Source organism: Mesoplodon mirus, assembly GCF_964341445.2.
Source record: "Mesoplodon mirus genome assembly, chromosome: 8".
NCBI classification, from domain to species: Eukaryota; Metazoa; Chordata; class Mammalia; order Artiodactyla; family Ziphiidae; genus Mesoplodon; species Mesoplodon mirus.
In genome coordinates this window covers 9,182,417-9,204,843 of record NC_138984.1, presented here as the reverse complement: position 1 = coordinate 9,204,843, position 22,427 = coordinate 9,182,417, and the positions used below count along the sequence as shown (strand labels likewise).

At 40.4% G+C, this 22,427-nt stretch overlaps 2 protein-coding genes across 15 annotated transcripts in view; one reads left to right on the top strand and one right to left on the bottom strand.

The window, feature by feature from the left end:
* The window catches only part of SP110 (SP110 nuclear body protein), a 46,782-nt gene extending 46,481 nt beyond the window's left edge, over positions 1–301 (bottom strand). For all 8 annotated transcript variants that reach the window (XM_082631038.1, XM_082631040.1, XM_082631041.1 and 5 more), the window contains exon 1: positions 204–301. The gene's annotated coding sequence lies outside the window, so the exon portion shown is untranslated. The remainder of the gene's footprint in view (positions 1–203) is intronic.
* Positions 302–368: 67 nt separating this feature from the next.
* The window catches only part of SP140 (SP140 nuclear body protein), a 78,482-nt gene continuing 56,423 nt past the window's right edge, over positions 369–22,427 (top strand). For 6 of the 7 annotated variants that reach the window (XM_082631032.1, XM_082631036.1, XM_082631035.1 and 3 more), the window contains exons 1-5: positions 369–451; positions 4,553–4,705; positions 15,222–15,399; positions 16,511–16,679; positions 21,262–21,345. In XM_082631032.1, coding sequence (XP_082487158.1) covers positions 4,674–4,705; positions 15,222–15,399; positions 16,511–16,679; positions 21,262–21,345 — 463 coding nt within the window. In that variant the 5' untranslated portion in view covers positions 369–451; positions 4,553–4,673. Of the gene's footprint in view, positions 452–4,552; positions 4,706–5,637; positions 5,659–15,221; positions 15,400–16,510; positions 16,680–21,261; positions 21,346–22,427 lie in introns of those variants that run through there. The other variant, XM_082631033.1, reaches the window with a different exon arrangement.

Here is a 22,427-nt window from a genome sequence, read left to right as displayed (position 1 = left end):
GCTGTGTGTTTGCTCCCCCTCTCCTTTTTAACAGGCTCCTATTAAATCCCATACCCCCTCTCTACCTCTTTGGAAAACATTATTTTACAAAGAAAGAGCCTCACAGTTTAAACTGCTGAGTTTCACCCTGCAGCTGCTGCCAGGACCTTAACTGTAGAAGCCAATCACCAAAAGTGAATAAAGCAGCCGAGACGAAAACCCACCTGGATGCTGAGATTGCTACCTGTTCCTGCCTCCTTCTGGGTCGGGGGGCTGGCCAAGGATGGCTCCTGGGACACTGGGAGAAGGGCAGGGAGATACCAGTGGGGGAAACAGGAAGTCTGTGCTTCTGCACACACGGTGAGGGCCAGGCTGCTGAGGAAAGGAAAGTGAAAGTAATTGGGCAGATCGCGCGGAGCTAAAGGCAAGGCCGCACGCAGTCCCGGCAGCCTCCCTCCACCTCCGGAAACTCGTGAGATTCCCAGGGCATTTGGGGGTCGGGGGCGGGGGTTGCTGCCTATCGGGCCCATCCTGGGGAGGTGGGTACAAAGGGGAGGAGGCATAGGGTCCAGCCCCCGCGTCCCCGGGGAACTGGGAATCCACCATCTATTTGGTGGATTACCCACTTTTATTTCCCCAGGACGCGTCCTCCTTCTATACTTTTTTGGGGGGGTGATGAAAATGAACCTAAACTGAATTGTGGTGATGGTGATTGTTACACAACTGAATAAATTAACTAGAAATCATCAAACTTAAAAAAAACAGACCAAAAGACAAAGGGGAGGTGCGGTGACTCAGAAATGCCTGTACTTCGTCCGGATAAAATGATTACCCAAGAAAATTGAAATCAAAGGAAACCTGAATATAAACTGAACTCACGCAGTGGTAGGCAGCACAACTCCAGGCAGGAAAGTGTGTTGGGACCAGGCTGGCAGTTGGGAGCTGGAAGTGTGTGGAAACTGGATCGAGGGCAGAGCCAGGGCCAGGAGAAGAGTCTAGGGCAGCCACTGCAGGGAAGCAGGGAATGCCCCCCTCCACACATCCGATGAAAGATTTCTAATGTGCGTTGGCATGTAGGGTCTGTGAGAAACCCTTTAATGTAGAAATCTGTTTAACTTTATTTAAACCAATGATTCTCAAATGTATTCGATCCATGGGTTCCCCCTCCAGGACACCTATAAGGTGTCCTATCCCTCAGAAAAAAAGATGGGAAACACAGTTCTAGGGTCCAAGAATCCTTGAAACTAAGGCTAACCTACAAGAGCTCAATTTTACTGAAGTATAAAATGCATTCAACTTAAGTGTGCATGTTGATGAGTTTTAACAAATGTATTGGGTTGTCCAAAGTGTTCATTCAGGTTTTTTCATAACATCTTAAGGAAAAACCCAAACGAAGTTTTCGGCTAACCCGATAATTACAACCACAATTAAGATATAGACCATTTCCATCACCCCAGAAAGTTCCCTTGTGCCCTTTGCAGATAGCTTCCTCCCCAACCCAGCATCAGGCAGTCACTGATCTATGATGTCTATGATATCTATGACTATCACTTTTCTATGACTACAGATTTGTTTTGCCTGTATTAAAGTTTTACATAAATGAAGACACACGGCATGCCTTTTTTTTTTTTTTTTTTTTTTTTGCGGTACGCGGGCCTCTCACTGTTGTGGCCTCTCCCTTTGCGGAGCACAGGCTCCGGACGCGCAGGCTCAGCGGCCATGGCTGACGGGCCCAGCCGCTCCGAGGCATGTGGGATCCTCCCGGACTAGGGCTCGAACCCATGTCCCCTGCATCAGCAGGCGGACTCTCAACCACTGCTCCACCAGGGAAGCCCCGGCATGCACTTTTTGATGTATGGCTTCTTTTGCTCATCATAATGTCTGATCACCAGGATGTCACCAACATAAGCGATACATGTGATGTTCTTTGAGAGATCCAGGTGATACAGATCTCTTGGAACTACGTTACGACAAAGGGCGGGTGAGTTAATATAACCGCAAGACAAAACTGTAAATGAATCATCTTATCTGTCAAGCGAGAATGAAAACGGTTTCTGATCCTCCTTTTTAATCAGAATGGAAAAAAACACATTTGTCAAATCGATGGCCACATACCATGACCTGGGCTAGGGATCTTTCTGCCTGGACTGCCTATTTTCTGATTTCGGTCCTCCAGCCTTTTTATAAATTCTTTGAGCTACGCAATATACTTCTAAGAAATTGATTTTCTGTCTGAGTTAGTCCGAGTCAGTTTTGGTTACTTGTACCTCCAAATCCCAACAGATTAAAAAGTTGGTAGCAGAGAGTGAATTGTGGGCAACAGATCTTCACAGAAATGTGATCCATCTGGGATGGGTTATCTGACCTGGTAGTGAGCATCCCACTAGCGCTCAAAGATGGGAGTTTGGTAGACTATGGCAAGTTAATAGCAAATTAACTGATAGCACTGGATTGTGATCAGGACTCTGCAATTCACACCTATATTCCAAGTGTCAGATCTCAGCACACTTAACTAAGTGGAAAGAAATTTTTCAGGTGGAAAGAAAGCACTGACTTGCCTTCAGAGATTGTCACCGACTTGACCTAAATCTGGGTGGGAGAACAGAGCAATGAGGCAGGTCAGAATCTTCTCATCCCTCGGGTCATATGGAAGGAAAAGGAGACAACTCTCCCGCTCCATTAGGAGTCAGGGACTAACTGATGGTCATCAGTGGGCTTGGTCCAGGCATCCCTGATCTTATCCCAGAGAGAATGATTCTCTAGTGAACACAGAGAAAAATAGACAGTGGAAAACAGAAGCTAAAGTTCCTATTGTTATCTGGGCTAATGCAGGATATTGCCAAGTAAGATGTTCTTGTAAATTTGACAGGAATACCCTGTAAGTCCTAGTCTTACCACCATCAGCTGAGGAACACCAAAGGCCTTGTGCTTATAGGCAAAGAAGCTGGCTTATTTATGTCAGCTGGTCTAGTCTGTGTCAGGCCTTGTCAGGGACACTGTGCCCAGCAGAGGCCAAAAGCCGGGAACAGTGGTGTCCAATGGAGACATAGCTTACTAGCTTCTTTGCCCACCAAAGTAAGGGAGAGAGAGAGGCAGGCAGTCCCACGTGTGTGTAGCAGCTGGTAGGCACACGAACCCTGCCCACTGGCCTCATCATGTCCTGGAATTTGGAATCTGTCCCAGCCAGATTTGGGTTCACTTTTTGGGGGTAAAGAGAACAGACAAGGGCAGAGGGGTAGAAATCTTTTGTCCCCTACACTTGGCAAACATATTTATGCAAATTTTCTAGCACATCTATAATGAGCCAGAAGAAGGCAGAGTCAGTGGTACATACTTTGGAAACATACTACTTTGAGGCTTCCCAGTTGTCACCTACTTTGGCCCACGGCCCTGACCAAGACCTTGGATTCTACAGATACCTCCACTCCCGTTCATCTCTGTCTTTGACCCATTGTCCTGCCTGGATTTCTAGTCCTCTGGTTTTATTTATTTTATTTGTGCTTTGCTCCCATTTCTTTATCTTTCAACTTTATGCTGATGTAGTGTGTTTTTCTAAGTTGCTTCAAATCCTTTACAAAATGAGGGCTGGGGCTTCCCTGGTGGCGCAGGGGTTGAGAGTCTGCCTGCCGATGCAGAGAACGCGGGTTCGTGCCCCGGTCCGGGAAGATCCCACATGCCGTGGAGCGGCTGGGCCCGTGAGCCATGGCCTCTGAGCCTACGCGTCCCGAGCCTGTGCTCCGCAACGGGAGAGGCCACAACAGTGAGAGGCCCACGTACCACAAAAACAACAACAACAAAAAACAAACAAAAAAAAAGAGGGCTGCGTCTAAGTGAAAAAATTATGTACAAACATAAATGTAACAGACTTGTTAGCTAGCATCATCACATTGTTCTTTAAGGTGTAGGTAGTCTCAGTTCCAAACCTTTCCCCATCTAATGAGAAGCCTGTCACTTTCTTAGAGATTTCAGTGACTATTTGGAGCTCAGTTTTTTCCCAAGCACTCCTGGCTACATTTGTAAAGTGCCCACATATTCAAGAAAACTTAGACTTGCACATCAGGCTTCTCTGCCCAAACTTAGCACTTCCTTCTGGTTGTAGGAATTGGGAGGGTTCTTTCTGGCCTCTGGTTGCTTTCCAGAAATTTGAAGAATATTTTCCCCAGGATTTCGGCTCTCTCCAGTCCTGTGTCTGAACACTGGGTCTAACTCGTCCAGTCCAGGCTCACTACGGTGCTTGGCCAGCCCATGGGCCTAAGAGAAGATCTGAAATGTCTGGCTTTTTCTTTTTTCGTCTCACAGTCACCTTGGCAAGACGCAGAAGCAAATGTGGCATTTTCTTCCTCCCCGTCACCACTATGCCATGTCACCTCAAAACAAATTTGATCTGTTTGAGTTCAAGAGACTTTCCTGCCCTCTTTCCTTTGCGGGAACAAGTAGTCCCCTCTCTTCCCTGGATGCCGGGAAATGGCCCTGCTCCTCCTCCCCGGGGCTGAGAGTGGGCGGAGGGAAGACCAGCGTGTCGGTGCAGCCACATCACACAGTTCAGCTATTTCACTTTCCTTTTACCCTTTAGGTGCCACACCCGAGGGATCCATCAATGGGCAAACTTTCTGGTCAGAGCTCCTGGAAAGGACAGAGGCAGTGAAAATCTAATCAAGAGTGATCTTAGGCCAGCTCTATGGCCTAAGGAGAAGATGGCAAGTACAGGTACCCCCCTCAGCTGCAGGTTAGTCCTGGTCTCCTGTGCCCAGCATCTCTCCTAAGGCTGGCATCTACACTCATTATTTCTGTCTTCCCAGACTCATTCTATAGATATAAACAGAATGGGTGACAAATCAATAAACAGTGAGGAAGTAAGATTTCAAAAATTGCAGTGGATTAGCCATTGCAGTGGAAACTTAAGGACACCCTGACTCACATCACTTTCTTCTTTTCTTGTAACTGCCATGCAGCTGGGTGGGCACTGTTGGAATTCCCTGGTCCCTCTGGGGCTTGCTACAAGGCTGGATGATTCCTTGTGCCCTCTGAGCCCTCTCATTTCCCTCATAACCTCCTTGATCCCTACCTCCAAAGACAGGTCTGTAGGTAAGAGTCTTTTCAGAAAAATTTACATCCAAATTGAACTCCCAACTGTTGTAAAACCTTTCTCTAGTTTCTGGGTAGTGGGGGGCCAGTTTTGTCAGAGCCCATCTGTGTGGCCCTGAGTCTGAGTCAACTCAGTACCTCTGAACACTCGATAGGAGGAACTGAAAGTAGATGGGGCTCAACATGCATGAATGCAAACAGGCAGGGAGGGAGCAGTTGCTTTTTCTATTCTGGGATGTATTACACATCTGGTTAGAGAAGGAGGGAAATTTGTCTTTTAAAAAGAGAAGATATTATTGTCAATCATCAATCCATTATTGTTGGTAAAAATTAAAGCAATATTAAAATGTGTGAAAACTCCTCTAAGCTGGGGCTATTTCTGGTGCTGGCTGGGCCCCAAGAAGGCAGCGTCATTGAAACTGGCAGCGGTGCAGCCTGGCAGGTCCTTAGCGCCCAGCACCCTTTCTCTTGGAGGCTGACAGTGCATCCCGCCTCTGCTACCCACCTGTACCTGAGAGATGGGAAGATGAGCCAGTGGAGCTCAAAGTCCAGCCAACCTTTGGCCTCCAGGCAGGAATAGAAAGGCACTGAGAGGTGAGGGTGGGGTGATGCTGACCTCATAGAATGACTTAGGAGGTGTTGCTTCTGCTTATATTTTCTGGAAGAGATTATTGTTGAAATGGTTTGGTAGAATTCACTTGTGATACCATCTGGGCCTGGTACTTTCTTTTTTGCAGAGCTATTAATTTTTTATTCAATTCCTTTAATAGGCCTATTCAGATGATCTATCTCTCTGATCTATCTCTCTGTGTGAGTTTTGGCAGTTTGTTTCTTTTAAGGAATTTGTCCATTTTATCTTTTATCAAATTTGTAGGGATAGAGCAGTCCATAGTATTATTTCTTTATTATTTTTTAATGTTCATGGGACTAATAGTGATTTAATGTTCGTGGGACTAATAGGGACTAAATTGGCAATTTCTGTCTTCTCTTTTTTTCTTTGTTGGCCTGGCTAGAAGTTTATCAATTTTATTGATTTAAAAAAATCAGCTTTTGGTTTCATTAATTTTTTTCCTAATGTTTTCCTGTTTTCAATTTTATTGATTATTACTCTAATTTTTATTATTTCCTTTCTTCTGCTTGAATTAGGCTTAAATTTCTCCTTCTTCTCTAGTTTCTTCAGAGGGAAGCTTAAATTATTGATTTAGATCTTTCTTCTGATATATACATTTGAATGCTGCACATTTCTCTCTAAGCACTTTTGTGCTGCATTCCATAGATTTTGTTAAGCTGTGTTTTCATTTTAATTTAGTCCAAGTTATTTTTAGATTTCTCTTGAGACTTCTTCTTTGATCCTAGAAGTATGCTGTTTAGTCTCTAAGTATTTTGGAATTTTCCAACTCTATTTCTGTTATTTCTACTTTAATTCCATTGTGGTCTGAGAACATAATTTTTCTGATTTCTCTTCTTTTTAATTTGTTAAGATGAGTTTTACAGCTGAGAATGTGGTATATTTTGGTAAATATTCCACATGAACTTGAGTGGTGTGTATATTTTGTCACTGTTGAATAGAATAGTCTATAAGTGTCAGTTAAATCAGATTAATTGATGGTGCTGTTCAGGTCAGGTGACTTTCTGCCTGCTTGTTCTACCAATTACTAAAAAAGGCATATTGAATTCTCCAACAGCAAGAGTGGATTTGTCTGTTTCGTCTTGTAGTTCTATCAATTTTTGTCTCATGTACTTTGATGCTATTTTGTTAGTTGTGTACACATTGAGGATTGCTGAGTCTTCTTGGAGAAACTCACCCTTTATTTTTATATAATGCCCCTCTTTGTCTCTGACAATTTTCCTTGCTCTGAAGTCTTTTTCTGAAATTAATATAGCTACCACAACTTTCTTTTGATTAACGTTGCCATGGCATATCTTCAGCCCTTCACTTTTAACCTATCTGTGTTTTATATTTACAGTGGCTTTCTTAAAGGCAACATATAGTTGGGTGTTATTTTTTTTCACTCTGTCAATTTCTGTCTTTTAATTGGTATATTGAGACCATTCACATTTAAAGTGATTATTCATATGGTGAATTAAAATCTACCATATTTGTAACTGCTTTTTGTATTTTATAACTGTTTGTAACTTTTTTTTATTTGTAACTGTTTTTTATTCATTGTACTTGTATTTGCTTCTATTTTTTCTTCCTTTCTTTTCCTGCCTTTTGGTTTTAATTGAGCATTTTGTGACTCCATTTTCTCATCTCTCTTAGTATATTGATTCTACTTCTTTTATTTTTTATTTATTTATTTATTTTTTTTGGCGTTACGCGGGCCTCTCACTGTTGTGGCCTCTCCCGCTGCGGAGCACAGGCTCCGGACGCGCAGGCCCAGCGGCCATGGCTCACGGGCCCAGCCGCTCCACGGCATGTGGGATCCTCCCGGACCGGGGCACGAACCCGTGTTCCCTGCATTGGCAGGCGGACTCTCAACCACTGCGCCACCAGGGAAGCCCGATTCTACTTCTTTTAAAACATTTTATTGGTTTCCCCAGAGTTGGCAATACATATTTACAACTAGCCGTATCCACTCGAAATTACAATATACTGCTTCATGGTCAGTGCATGCATCTTACAACAAAATGTCACCGTTCCTCCCTCCCGTCCTTTTTAACACTGCTGTCTATCATTTCACTTATCCATTTACTATAAATCACATAGTTCTTATCACATTGAACAAACAGCTATTTCTTAGATCAACTTAGAATAGGAAAAATTTTTTTAAATTATTTATTCCTATTCCTTTATTCCATTTATTCCTTCTCAGATGCTCTTCCTTTCTTCATGTAGATATGAGTTTCTGACCCATATCATTTTTCTTCTGCCTGAAGAACTTCTTTTAACATTTCTTTCATGGTAAATCTTCTGGCAATAAATTACCTCAGTTTTTGTTTGTTTGAGAAAACAGTGAACATGGTTAACCAGGTGCTGGCTCTGAATTCTTAATTTCAAAGGATATAAGAGTCCAAATTGGAGGGTTTTTTTTTTTTTATCACTTCAAATTTTTATCTACATTTTCTCTTCCATGGTTTCTGATGAGAAATCTGATGTAATTTTTATCCTTGTTTCTCCAAGGGTAAGGCTCCCTGCCCCCTCTCCCCCTCTCTTCCTTGGGGGAGACATTTTCTCTTTGTCTTTGTTTTCTTCAGTTTGAATATGAAATGACTCATAGATACTTGGTATTTGCTGAGGTTCTTCAATCTGTGGTTTGTTGTCTGTTATTAATTTTGGAAAATTTTTGGCCATTACTACTTCCAATATTTCCTCTGCTCTCTTTTCTCTTTCTTTTCCTTCTGGTATTCCACTTATATATATCTATTCTTTTTGGTATTCTTGGATATTGTGTTCTGTTGTGTTTTTTTCTCCTTATACTTTTTCTCTTTGTATTTTAAGTAATTTCTATTGACGTATCTTCAACTCATTGATTCCTCCTTCAGCCATGTCTAATCTACTGATAAGCCCATCAAAGGCATTCTCCATTTCTGTTGTAGTGTTTTTGATTTCTAGCATTTCCCTTTTTGTTATTTCTTCAAGTTTCCATCTTTTTCCTTACTTAGCCATATGTTCTTGCATGTTGTCTGCTTTTGCCATTAGAACCTTTAACATATTAATTAGTCATAGTTATTCTAAATTCCTGTCTGATAATTTGAAAACCTGTCATATCTGAGTCTGGTTTTGATGACTGCTTTGTCTCTTCAGACTGTTTTTTGTCTTTTGGTATGCCTTGTAATTTTTTTGAAAGCCAGATGTGATGTATCAGATAATAGAAGCTGAGGCAAATAAATGTTTACTGTGAAGTTTTATGTTAACCTGGCTAGGAGATGGGCCATGTTTAATGTTTTTTCTGGCTTTAGGTGACAGAGGCTTCAAATTCCTCTAATGTTCTCATTTTGTGTCCCCTATTTTCTTTGGATTTCCCTAAGAGCTCATTAAATAGAGCCTTGCAGCTCTTTCATCTGTAATCCTCAATTATTATACTGGAGCCCTATTGATGTAGTGGTAGGGTACTGGGGAGAGAAAGCATTCTTTAATCTTATGATTAAATCTCAATCTTGTAGTGGAACTGTGTTCCTGGACTGTAAATTTTAGAATGATTTCTTAGCTATTTCCCCTTCCCTCACCCCATTAAATGAGACAGAAGCCTAGAAGGAGCTGGATTTTGGTAACTGACCTTCCCCTAGGTCAGATAAGTGTTGGGCAAAGTGTTTTCCTCTGGAGAGTAGACCGGTGTTATGGAGAATGCTCTGGGCTGTTTTAAAAAGTTTCCTTTTCCCCTCTCCCTCTGCCAGAGCAGAGAATTTTTCTTGGTTCTTCACCGTGAGTACCTGGTGGGGTTCCTGGAAGTAAAACCAACAAAAGATTGGGGGCTCTCCTAAGACAGTGGTCCCTAGGAGTTTCTCATTCTCATGGAAGTCCACACTCAGCCTCCAGCAAGTCATCAAACTTATCATTTAAGTATTCGTATGGTCTATGACTCTAGTGGCTTCCATTCCAGGTAGCTGATCTCATCTGTGATTCTCTGGACTTGTCTATCAATCCAGTTTTTGGGGTGACAGTTTGACCTATGGCCTCAGTTTTCCTGTACATGCCTGAAATTCATTGATTTTCAGTTTTTCAGCTTTTTTATTTTTGTAAGGATAGGAGTGATGACTTCCAAGTTCTTTGCAATGTTAGAGCTGAAGCCAAAAATGAACTTTTTAAACCACTGCAAGTTAGATTTGTTTCTTAAAACAAAATTTTTGTTTTAAAATTTTGATTTATTGTAATATCGTCTTATAGCTAGAATATGTACCTATTCAATTTTTCTTTATTATTTAGATCAATTCAGGGCCAAATACTTGGTATGTTCTTGTGTTTAAGACCAAGTTATTAAAACATATTTTTGCAATTTTTAAAACTTATATCCCATATATCTTTTTAAATATACTTGAGGAGTTAAAAATTGAAAGTGAAATTTTGTAACCACCATGAAAGATTTGTCTATTAGCAGTCTTAAATGTTGTTATTAAAATACATATATTGTGAATTTTGCTTTCTATCTTGTTTGCCTTTGTCTAATGTCACTTGCCCATTTTTTGACTTTTGACATTTTTAATGTCACTTTGTTTTTTGTGTGTCTTTGGTAGTTAGACTCTATTTATACTTTATTTCATTCATACTCTAAGATGGTAATTTAATCTGTTTTAAATGATATATATCTTTTGCTTATAAATTTTGGGGGCACTTTTAATATCTAATGTCTCTTTGTTTTCTCTGTTTAAGAAAAACAGTATGTTTTCTTTACTTTTATTCTTTTGTAAGATTTATAGTCCCATTTTGACTCTATTTGTAACCCTTATGATTTCTAATTAATTCTCAAATATATATTGGGTTGGCCAAAATTTTCATTTGGGTTTTTCCATGAGATGTTATAGAAAAACCCATATGAACTTTTTGGCTAACCCAATATTTCTCTGATTGATAGCATCAAATGTGAAACCATGCCATTTGAGTTCAGCATCTTTGAAATAAATCATTTAACTCAGTTTTTTAACTTGCCCAGATTCAGTTTGTTAAAATTTTTAATATACTCTGAAGTTTTAGATTAAGATTACTATAATTTTACTACTGCATACAGTATATATCCTCTTTATAGAACAAGGCTTCTCAAATTTTTTGATTTTAGGACCCCTCTACATTCTTGAATATTATTGAGAATCCAAAGAGCTAGTTTTTGTTAATGTAGGTTATACCTATTACTATCTACCATATTAGAAAGTTGAACTTTGAACACTTAAATATATTTATTTATTCATTTTAAAATAATAATAATAATGAACTCACTACCTGCTAACATAAATGACATATTTTATGAAAAATAACTGTCTTCTAAAATAAACTAAATTAGTGAGATTAGCCACCCTTCACATCTTTGCAAATCTCTTTAATAGCTGGTTCTGTAGAAGACAGCTGGTTTCTCCTATCTGCTTCTACATTCAATCTATTGTGATACCAGAGGCCGTGTATTCTCTGGAAAAATCCACTATACATTTGTGAGAGTATGAGAGAGAAAAAGGGTAAATAACATCTTAGTATTATGAAAACAGTTTTGACTTTGATGACACCTGAAAGGGTCTTGCACAAAATCCCAGGGTCCCCAGACCATACTTTGAGAATCACTGTTCTAAAATAATTTTTGAAATGTACCTTTTTTCTCAAATGAAATTTACAATTTTTAGATGTCAGTATTTTTTTTTAAATAGACCTTTATTGGAGTATAATTGCGTCACAATACTGTGTTAGTTTCTGTTGTACAACAAAGTAAATCATCTATATGCATACACATGTCCCCATATCCCCTCCCTCTTGAGCCTCCCTCCCACCCTCCCTATCCCACCACTCTAGGTCATCTCAAAGCACTGAGCTGATCTCCCTGTGCTATGTGGCTGCTTCCCACTAGCTATCTCTTTTACATTCGGTAGTATATATATGTCGATGCTACTCTCACTTCCCCCCAGCTTCCCCCTCCGCCTCCACCCCCCGTGTCCTCAAGTCCATTCTCTATGTCTAAGAAGTCAGTATGTTAACTGGTTTTAGTGGTGCCTTCCACTTCTTTCATTGATATAACAGAACTTTGCTCGTATTGATTTCCTGATTCTCTTATTATAGGGTACCAGCAAATAATTTCTTCCAGACAGTGTGTCAGTAAGAATGGGGTAGATTATTCTATTGGAACAAACATTTCTAATATCTCAGTGAGTCACCGGCTACTTAAGGGAGCACTCATCTTGGACTGTCTCTAGCTGATGAACAGCCGCCATCTGAAATGACAGCCACCGTAGCAGAGAAACAGTGAGCATGGCTCACAGGTGCTGGCTCCAAATTCTTCTGCCAAAGCTACACCCATCAGCCCAAGGAGGCAGGAAGGTGCAACCCTACCTTTGCCCAGAAGTAAAGAAAATAGAGCATTGAAAGCTGTGTGACTAACACAGAGGGTGCATGAGTAAAATGTTTTCTGAGCCTCTGCACAGCTATTTTGCCTTCACACATGAAAGACTGAACAGGGGGTATATTTTTTAGTCATTTCCTTTTACTTCTGAATCTACACACTTGCATGACTACTTTTGACATTTAGATGTTTCAAATTTACTTTTCATTTTTCCTTTAGAATTTTTTTTTTCCAGCTATGTGCTGGGGAAATTCCCTTGTCTTTATCTTATGACCATTTTAGTTAAACTTTTAAAAAAAATTTCAGCAATCACTTTAAATTTCCAGGCCCATTATCTTATTTTCTTGTTTTTTCTTCATGGTATCCTGGACATAATATCTTCTCCAATGTGTATGAAAATTGTTTTTTAGAAACTCTCTTCTGTTTCCTGTAATATTTCTGTTTGTTCTGGAGTCATTTTTGCTCTCTGCTCATCTTGGTTCTGCCCCTTTGTGCTGTTAGTTTCCACAAATATCTGTGGCCTGTTATTGTTTGTTCATTCTTAAGGGTGAGGCACTGATAAGCTAGCTTGGAACTGCATTTAATGAGATGGGCTTGAAAACCTGTGGCTTTGCTGGGTAAATCCCAAATGCCCGAAGGTAAAGACCTTTTTTCTGAGTCATTTACATTTTTCTTAAGAGGAAACCTCTAGTTTCTTGCCTGGATGCAGGAGTTCTGTATGGTGGGGTCAGGAAGGAGTTGGGGAGCACATTGTTTTGTATTTTCTCCTTTCAAACAATCCCTCTGTTCTCATTCTTGCATCTTCTTCCCCACCTCCACTACCTCCCCAGGGGCCTGTAAGACACACTGGGCCCCTCTCTGACCTCTAGAAGCATCCTCCACCACAGTAATGATGAATGCTCTGACCACTTTTTCTTTTTCAGACTTTGGTTTAAGTTTTTCATCCAATCCTCTTCTCTTTGTCATTGTGACTCTAATTTCTTTACTATCATTTTAGAGGACTCTCCAGTGAAAGAGGGGGAAAGCACTTGTTTTCAATCAGCTATCTTTAAGCAAAAACATTTTTTTAAGAAATTCAGTGAAGGAATGGATTTTATTCTATCCTGATGCATATTTGGAGAATGGGAAGTTCCAATGACCCTTTTATGGTGGGATAAAAAAATCCTATGAGTCTTTGCAACTTTTAGAAATACAGAGAAGTTTACTAAGACATTATCAGCAAGGGGAACAATTTATCAAGTAAGAATCAGAATTATAAAGCTTTTTGAGTCTCTAAATTACTTCTCACAGGTGTGGTTATGTTTGAAATCCAGAGGTCTTCTATTTCTTCATGTATATAACATTTCCACAGGAAGGTTTAGATATAGAGCAACCTGTCCTAGTTTTGAATATTCACACAAGTCTCTATATTAGACCAAAGAAAAAGACATATTCTCAATATTAATTGAAACTTTATCAGAGGAGTGTCTTTGACCTAATTTTATGATGTGGAATGCCATTCCTGCCTCTGCAGTTACAGATGGGAGAGGTCTAGCTCCTTTACACCTTCCTGAGATTTATTCTATTTGTTATTAACTAAGAAGACTTGCAGTTCAGTGGTAGGTTCTGTAGTATTATCTCAGTTTGTTTTTTTATTTCTTTGTAACTTTTTTTTTGTACTGTGTATTCATCAGGGTTCTTCAGAGAAACAGAACCAATAGGCTGTGTGTGTGTGTGTGTGTGTGTGTGTGTGCGTATATATAGAGAGAAAGAGATATTTATTGTAAGGAATTGGCTCACACATTAATGGAGGCCAGCAGGTCCAAAGTCTGCTATGCACCAGCAGGCTAGAGACCCAGCAGAGTCTCTGAAAGCAGTCAGCTGGAGAATTCCTTTTTACTCAGGGTGGCTGGTCTTTTTGGTTTATTCAGGCCTTCAGCTGATTGGATGAGGCCCACCCACATTATGGAGGGCAAACTGCTTACTCAAAGTTCACCAATTTAAAATAAAATGTTAGTCTTATCCCCCAAACCCTCCACATTGAGACATAAAATTAACCGTCTGAGTATCATATAAATCCCTGTAAAACTTTTACAATTTTAAAATTCAATGTTTTCCGAAGATAGTTTGGGTGAAGGTCTTTTTACAGTAGTTTTGATTAGCACAGGGTAAACTCTTTCACTTCTATGTACAAGGCTTCCTTAAGCCCAGTGTATTCTTCTGTTGCACACTTGATTATTCTCTAAGTAAGTAAATTCCATCTATTCTGGTCTTTGCACAAGAACATCATTTTGCACATGTTGGCCCTCCATTGAGTGCCTATCATCAAAAAGAATGCAAATAACAAATGTTGGCTAGGATGTGGAGAGATGGGAACCCTCCTGAACTGTGGGAATGTAAATTGGTGCAGCCACAGTGGAAAACAGCATGGAGGTTTCTCAAGAAACTAAAAATAGAACTACCACATGACCTAGCAATTCTACTCTTGGGTATATATCTGAAAAAAACAAAAACACCAGTTAGAAAAGATACATGCACCCCAATGTTCCTAGAAGTATTATTTACAATTGCCAATATAAGGAAGCAACCTAAGTGTCCATCAACAGATGAAAAGATAAAGAAGATATAGTGTATATGTATACAATGGAATACTACTCAGCCATAAAAAATGAATGAAATTTTGCCAGTTGCCACAACACGGATGGACTTGGAGGGCACTATACTAAGTGAAATAAGTCAGATAGAGAAAGACAAACACTGGATGATATCACTTATATGTGGAATGTAAAAAAATACAACCAACTAATGAATGTAACAAAAAAGAGGCAGACTCACAGATATAGAGAACAAACTAGTGGTTACCAGTAGGGAGAGAGGGGGAAGGGGGAATTTAGGGGTGATCGACTTGGAGATACAAACTATTGAGTGTAACGTAGGCTACAAGGATATATTGTATAACACAGGGAATTATAGACAATATTTTGTCATAACTGTAAAATGGTGTGTAACCTTTAAAAATTGTATAAAAATATATGTAGTAAATATTCATGTAGAAAAAAGAATAGTCATTATAATATATAATTTTGTATATAAAAACATTCAGAAGCTGTAAAAAATAAAGAAAGAAAATAAAATCTTCTGACCTCCATGGGCCACTCAGAAACTCAATGTCTACTTTCATATTGTGTCTTTGTTTCTCAGAATGACCACAGGGGACCAGAACCCCGAGGAGCAGAACCCAGAGGAGCAGTTTTTCTATGAGTTCATATTCAGGCTCTTCAAAGAAAATAAGGTGGAGATTGCAAGTGTAATAACAAAGCCGTTTCCTTTCCTCATGGGCCTCCGAGATCGGGGCTTTATCCCTGAGCAGATATATGAGGTAAGTGAGGAGAATTCCCTCATGATAACCTGCCAAATTTAGGATGCAATGAGCAGGCTAAAGGTCCTCCTATGAACAGGGACATTCGCCATCCTATAAGTTAGGGGGTGAGAGGAGAAGCAACATTACAGACAACATCCCTTCTTCTGTAGTAAACGAGGGAGGCTCATGGCGATGGAGATCTGGCAACATTGGAATGGCGAGTAGGTAGGGAGCATCTTAGATTTTTTTTGGCACTACATGGGCCTCTCACTGTTGTGGCCTCTCCCATTGCGGAGCACAGGCTCCAGACGCGCAGGCTCAGCGGCCATGGCTCACGGGCCCAGCTGCTCCGCGGCATGTGGGATCTTCCCAGACCGGGGCACGAACCCGTGTCCCCTGCATCGGCAGGCGGACTCTCAACCACTGCGCCACCAGGGAAGCCCTTAGATGTTTTGATACAATATGATAACAATAACAAAATTACAGCAAATAAGTGAGTTGGGCAACATTTCATTACAAAGCCTTCTTATTTTACGCACTCGAACCTGAAGTGATTGAACTCATAGGGAAGTCTTGTCACGGTAGGATAAATTTGGAAGCAGATGCTTGCTGCTCTCTCTCCAAATTGTTTCTTGCACTTTAGACATTTCCGGATACAGAATACAGGTAAAGGTTAACAATGGGCATTGCTGGGGATACTGAGGACAAGTTTTCTTTTTGCCTTTGTGAATTTTCTTTGCCCTTTGGCAATGTTCACAGAAGGGGAGAGTGGTTACATGGTTTCCTGGAGGGAAGGGCAGTGGTTATTGTTTGGTCAACTAAATGGCCTGTCAGTACCAGTAAGGCCCACTCCTGAAGCATCCTGGCCAGGCTCTTAAAGCCCCCACACAACATTCTACTTTGAACCTACTTTTATTCTTCCAAATTGCTCTCTTAAATGACCATCAATGTCAGAGAGGCAGGTTAACAAAATAAGAGTCTATTTGTATGATGGAGAATATTTTAGAAGTCATCCAAATCTGTGTAACATTCTAATATTTCACCAGAGAACAATTAGTCTATTTATAATCTGAGTCTCCTATAACCCATACACTCAAAGCTACATAATTCACCATTCAATATTTTTAAGCATTTTCAAGAAGCTTGTAGAAATCTGGTTCCTGTGGAAAGAGTGGTGTATGATGCTCTCAATGAACTGGAGAAGAAATTTGACAAGACAATTCTGGATGCCCTGTTCAGCAGAGTTAACCTGAAGGCCTATCCTGATTTACTTCAGATTTGCAGAAAGTTCCAAAATGGTAATTATAACTTTCAACAGCTTTTGGGGGTTCAAGTCCACTTCATTCACTGATTCATTCATTCACTCTTCATTATATTTGACAGTTATTATATTGAATGACTACTACATGGCAGGCAGAGAGAGAATACAATAGAGAAGAAAACACACATGACGTGTGTCCTCATGGAGCTTACACGTAGTGGGGGTGACACCTTAGCCAAGTAATCCCACAAATGATTGCTCAGCCAGGACCTGAATTTGGTGCTGAGAAACATAGGATTTGAGTCTCTACTTTTCTGGAGGAAGGCATGAATTATGCCTTTTGTAGGAAAGGAGGTAGCCCTATCTGATACTTGCAGACATGTTCAAAGATGGTAAGATTTTCTTTGTATTAAAAGATTTGTCATTCAATGCAGTACTGTGCCCGAACAAAGAATGGAGAATTCACAAGATAAGGCCAGCACATACCATGCATTGGGGAGGGGGCAGCATGTGAAAGCTACAAAGTAGGAAAGGAACAGTGGACCTGCAGAACCATGTGGCTGAAAAACGGAGCATGGGTGGGAGGGCTTGGAAGCTCGTTCTGGAAAGGGGAGTTGGAGGTGATTTTTGAGGGTCTAACACCCTATGCCAAGGAATTTGAAGTTTATTATTTGGGAAATAAAGAAGTAATAAAGGATTTTTAAACAGAGAAAAAGTAAAAGAAGTCAGTATAAAGAATGAGATGTGTTTATTTGTGAAAATTATATCTTGTAAAATAAGAGCTATCATTTCTCCAATGCGATATCTAAGTCAGAAAAAGGAATAAAGGAAATCAAATACCTAGCCACAAATTTCAAGTCAATATTATATTTGTAGCCAGACATCCCCAGGCCATGGGTAGGAAGGGAATGGCAGTTACCTTTACTGCCCACATCTCAGGGGCTCTGATCCTCTCCCTGTACTGTAGGGATCCCCCTCCCTGGACCCCAGGACCCACATCACATGTGTTAGTTTCCGGGCCTTCCTGTGCTGAGATCTCCTACACATGAGGCTTGCTGCTGCCCTCAAGCTGCACTGCCCACTGCTTGGCTCAGCGCAGCTGCCCACCTGCCCCCAGGGGAGGCTGCCGCTGGTGCCTCCCAGACCCTTTTGTCCACAGGAGCTTAGGGTCAGCGGCCCAGAGCCAAGATGCTGGTAAGAGGGGTCGGAGAAGCCTCCTGTCCCCCATCATTGAAATGCCTGCAACTGTAACACAACTGTACCTCCTGGGGGCAATACCCACTGAGGGGTCAGGGCAGTAGGGAGATGCTTTTTCCATCCCCAGGACACGTTGACTTCATGCCTAGGCCTCCTTCTGTTCTCTAAACCTCTCACCCACATAACATTTACCCCCATGTCCTCTTCCAAAGTTGGCCTGGACATGAAGTCAACGTGTCTTGGGGATAGAAAAAGCAGCTCCCTACTGCCCTGACCCCTCAGTGGGTATTGCCCCCAGGAGGTACAGTTGTCTTAGTATTCACTTCCCATCTGTGCCTTTCAGAAAATTTTTATGTCCTGTCTGTGTCTTTCAGAACATGTCTTTCCTTGTTTTCTGGATCTCTCCCCACCCATCCTACCCCAGGGAAGTACTAGTTCCTCTTCACTGTATGTCTCTTTATAACCAGGTTTTCTTCCCTGACCCAAGGTCTTTTTTCCTTCCTTCCTTCCTTCCTCTCCCCCTCCTTTCCTTCCTTCCTTCTAAATCTCCATCTTCGAAAGATGTTAGGGTTTTTCTTCTATAATGTAGGTGTATTTCTCTAGAAATATTAGCTTTCTCCTGAAGAAATCCCTCTGCTTCTTCCCTGGTCTTAGTTGCACATAGAATTTACAAAACACATTCCACGTGTATTATTTATTTTAAATTGGCTTTCACTGTTTTCTGATCATTTTCCACTGTCCATTCTTTTTTGTTTGTTTTTTGACATCTTTGTTAGAGTATAATTGCTTTACAATGGTGTGGTAGTTTCTGCTTTATAACAAACTGAATCAGTTATGCATATATAGATGTCTCCATATCTCTTCCCTCTTGCATCTCCCTCCCTCCCACCCTCCCTATCCCACCCCTGTAGGTGGTTACAAAGCACCGAGCTGATCTCCCTGTGCTACGCGGCTGCTTCCCACTAGCTATCTATTTTACGTTTGGTAGTGTATATATGTCCATGCCACTGTCTCACTTTGTCCCAGCTTAACCTTCCCCCTCCCCATATCCTCAAATCCATTCTCTAGTAGGTCTGCATCTTTATTCCCATCTTGCCCCTGGGTTCTTCTGACCATTTATTTTTCCTTTTTTTAGATTCCATATATATGTGTTAGCATACGGTATTTGTTTTTCTCTTTCTGAGTTACTTCACTCTGTATGACAGTCTCTAGGTCCATCCACCTCACTACAAATAACTCACTTTCGTTCCTTTTTATGGCTGAGTAATATTCCATTGTATATCTGTGCCACATCTTCTTTATCCATTCATCTGTTGATGGACACTTAGGTTGCTTACATGTCCCGGCTATTGTAAATAGAGCTGCAATGAACATTGTGGTACATGACTCTTTTTGAATGATGGTTTTCTCAGGGTATATGCCCTGTAGTGGGATTGCTGGGTCATATGGAAGTTCTATGGTTAGTTTTTAAAGGAACCTCCATACTGTTCTCCATAGTGGCTGTACAAATTTACATTCCCACCAGCAGTGCAAGAGGGTTCCCTTTTCTCCACACCCTCTCCAGCATTTACTGTTTGTAGATTTTTTGATGATGGCCATTCTGACTGGTGTGAGATGATATCTCATTGTAGTTTTGAGTTTCATTTCTCTAATGATTAATGATGTTGACCATCCTTTCGTGTGTTCGTTGGCATTCTGTATATCTTCTTTGGAGAAATGTCTATTTAAGTCTTCTGCCCATTTTTGGATTGGGTTGTTTTTTTTTTTAATATTGAGCTGCATGAGTTGCTTGTGTGTTTTGGAGATTAATCCTTTGTCAGTTGCTTCATTTGCAAATATTTTCTCCCATTCTGAAGGTTGTCTTTTGGTCTTGTTTATGGTTTCCTTTGCTGGGCAAAAGCTTTGAAGTTTCATTAGGTCCCATTTGTTTATCTTTATTTTTATTTCCATTTCTCTAGTAGGTGGGTGCAAAAGGATCTTGCTGTGATTTATGTCATAGAGTGTTCTGCCTATGTTTTCCTCTAAGAGTTTGATGGTGTCTGGCCTTACATTTAGGTCTTTAATCCATTTTGAGTTTATTTTTGTGTATGGTGTTAGGGAGTGTTCTAATTTCACTCTTTTACATGTAGCTGTTCAGTTTTCCCAGCACCAATTATTGAAGAGGCTGTCTTTTCTCCATTGTATGTTCTTGCCTCCTGTATCAAAGGTAAGGTGACCATATGTGTGTGGGTTTATCTCCGGGCTTTCTATCCTGTTCCATTGATCTATATTTCTGTTTTTGTGCCTGTACCATACTGTCTTGATTACTGTAACTTTGTAGTATAGTCTGAAGTCAGGGAGCCTGATTCCTCCAGCTCCGCTTTTCTTTCTCAAGATTGCTTTGGCTATTCGGGGTCTTTTGTGTTTCCATACAAATTGTGAGATTTTCTCTTCTAGTTCTGTGAAAAATGCCAGTGGTAGTTTGATAGGGATTGCATTGAATCTGTAGATTGCTTTGGGTAGTAGAGTCATTTTCACAATGTTGATTCTTCCAATCCAAGAACATGGTATATCTCTCCATCTATTTGTATCATCTTTAATTTCTTTCATCAGTGTCTTATAATTTTCTGCATACAGGTCTTTTGTCTCCTTAGGTAGGTTTATTCCTAGATATTTTATTGTTTTTGTTGCAGTGGTAAATGGGAGTGTTTTCTTAATTTCACTTTCAAATTTTTCATCATTAGTATATAGGAATGCAAGAGATTTCTGTGCATTAATTTTGTATCCTGCTACTTTACCAAATTCATTGATTAGCTCTAGTAGTTTTCTGGTAGCATCTTTAGGATTCTCTACGTATTGTATCATGTCATCTGCAAACAGTGACAGCTTTACTTCTTCTTTTCCGATTTGGATTCCTTTATTTCTTTTTCTTTTGTGATTACTGTGGCTAAAACTTCCAAAACTATGATGAATAATAGTGGTGAGAGTGGGCAGCCTTGTCTTGTTCCTGATCTTAGTGGAAATGGTTTCAGTTTTTCACCATTGAGGACAATGTTGGCTGTGGGTTTCTCATATATGGCCTTTATTATGTTGAGGTAAGTTCCCTCTATGCCTACTTTCTGGAGGGTTTTTATCATAAATGGGTGTTGAATTTTGTCGAAAGCTTTCTCAACATCTATTGCGATGATCATATGGTTTTCCTCCTTCATATGTCCATTCTTTTTTAAAACTTGAGAGGTGCATTCAATGTGGAACAGCTGTTAGATTCCAGGAGCAATGTCAAGCCACAGGTCACGTGAGATCCACTGAAGTCCAGGGTTCCCTGAGGGCTGGAAGCTTCCCCCTGAACTATGGGAGTCAAGGATGTCCTGGATGTGTAACTATGAGAGGCAGCTCTTGGTCACTGTCTGGGATCTCTAACTGCCTTTCCTTTCTCTTCTCAGTGATTCGTGAAAACTTCCATGTCCATAACATTGGTGAAGGAGAGACAAAGGAGACACTCAACTTACAATTAAACGGTGAACAAGGTAATTCTGACTTGATAGAAGCTTGCTGTCTCATCTACTAAGAGGAAAGGAGATCAGGGATCAGGGGACTGAACTCCTGGGTGGAGAGTGCACCCTGGGGAAGGGATGCAGCAGGAGATGGGGAAGTCAGAGCAGTGGTGTGTTGTATGGGCTCCCAATTAACCAGCCAGATCTGGAATTCAAGAATATTGCTAGGCAGATGTGACAGCTAAGAAGATGGAGCATGAACCCAAGAGAGAAGATCTCACTGCAACCATGAGGCAGAATTAAGGGGGAGAACTGACAGCAGTAATTGTGAGCCAGGAATTCAGTGGATCTGGGAAGGAGTAAGGGTTTGTGACAAGTCCAAAGAGGAAGCCTTTGATGTGTCAAAGGGAGGAACAGTTGTAAACAGTACTCATAATAAAAGAGAGGAAGAGAGTGAGCAGTAATTGTGTGCAGGGTGTGGAAGAGATGGTGTTCTGTAGAAAAGAAGGAAAGGAGAAGGGAAGGAGTAAAAGAAAGAAAGAAGTGAAGGAGTAAAAAGGGGCAAAGAGAACAAAGGGCAGTAATAACTCTGACTATGACAATAGTCACAACACATAACATTCACAGACCACTAGGCATAAGGTAAGCGCTTCATGTGCATCAACATGTTTAATGCTCACATATACCTTATGTACTTTTGTAACCAGTATGCACTGTTTCTAGCGTTTAATCATCTTTTCATTCATATTATTACTAATAATTAATCATTAAATTCTAACATGTAAGACATTAATTGAAAATTATGATTTCTTGCTAAGTTACTATAACCCAGGTATCACTTTACCAGTAGCATCTCACTTAATTCTCATAACAATCCTGTCATAAAGGTTTTGTTATTCCCATTTTTCAGGAAAAGAAACTGAGGTGTGAAGATAGTTAGTGATTCAGTGAGTGAAACAGCCTTCAAGCCCAAGAAACAGTCTCCATCCTTAAGCCAAACGGTCTAACAATAAATTTAGTTATTTGTTAAATGTTGATTTTTTTCTTGGAAATGACAAACGTAAGAAAAAACCATAAGAATGGCCTTGCAGAATGCCATTAATATGTATCCTTAA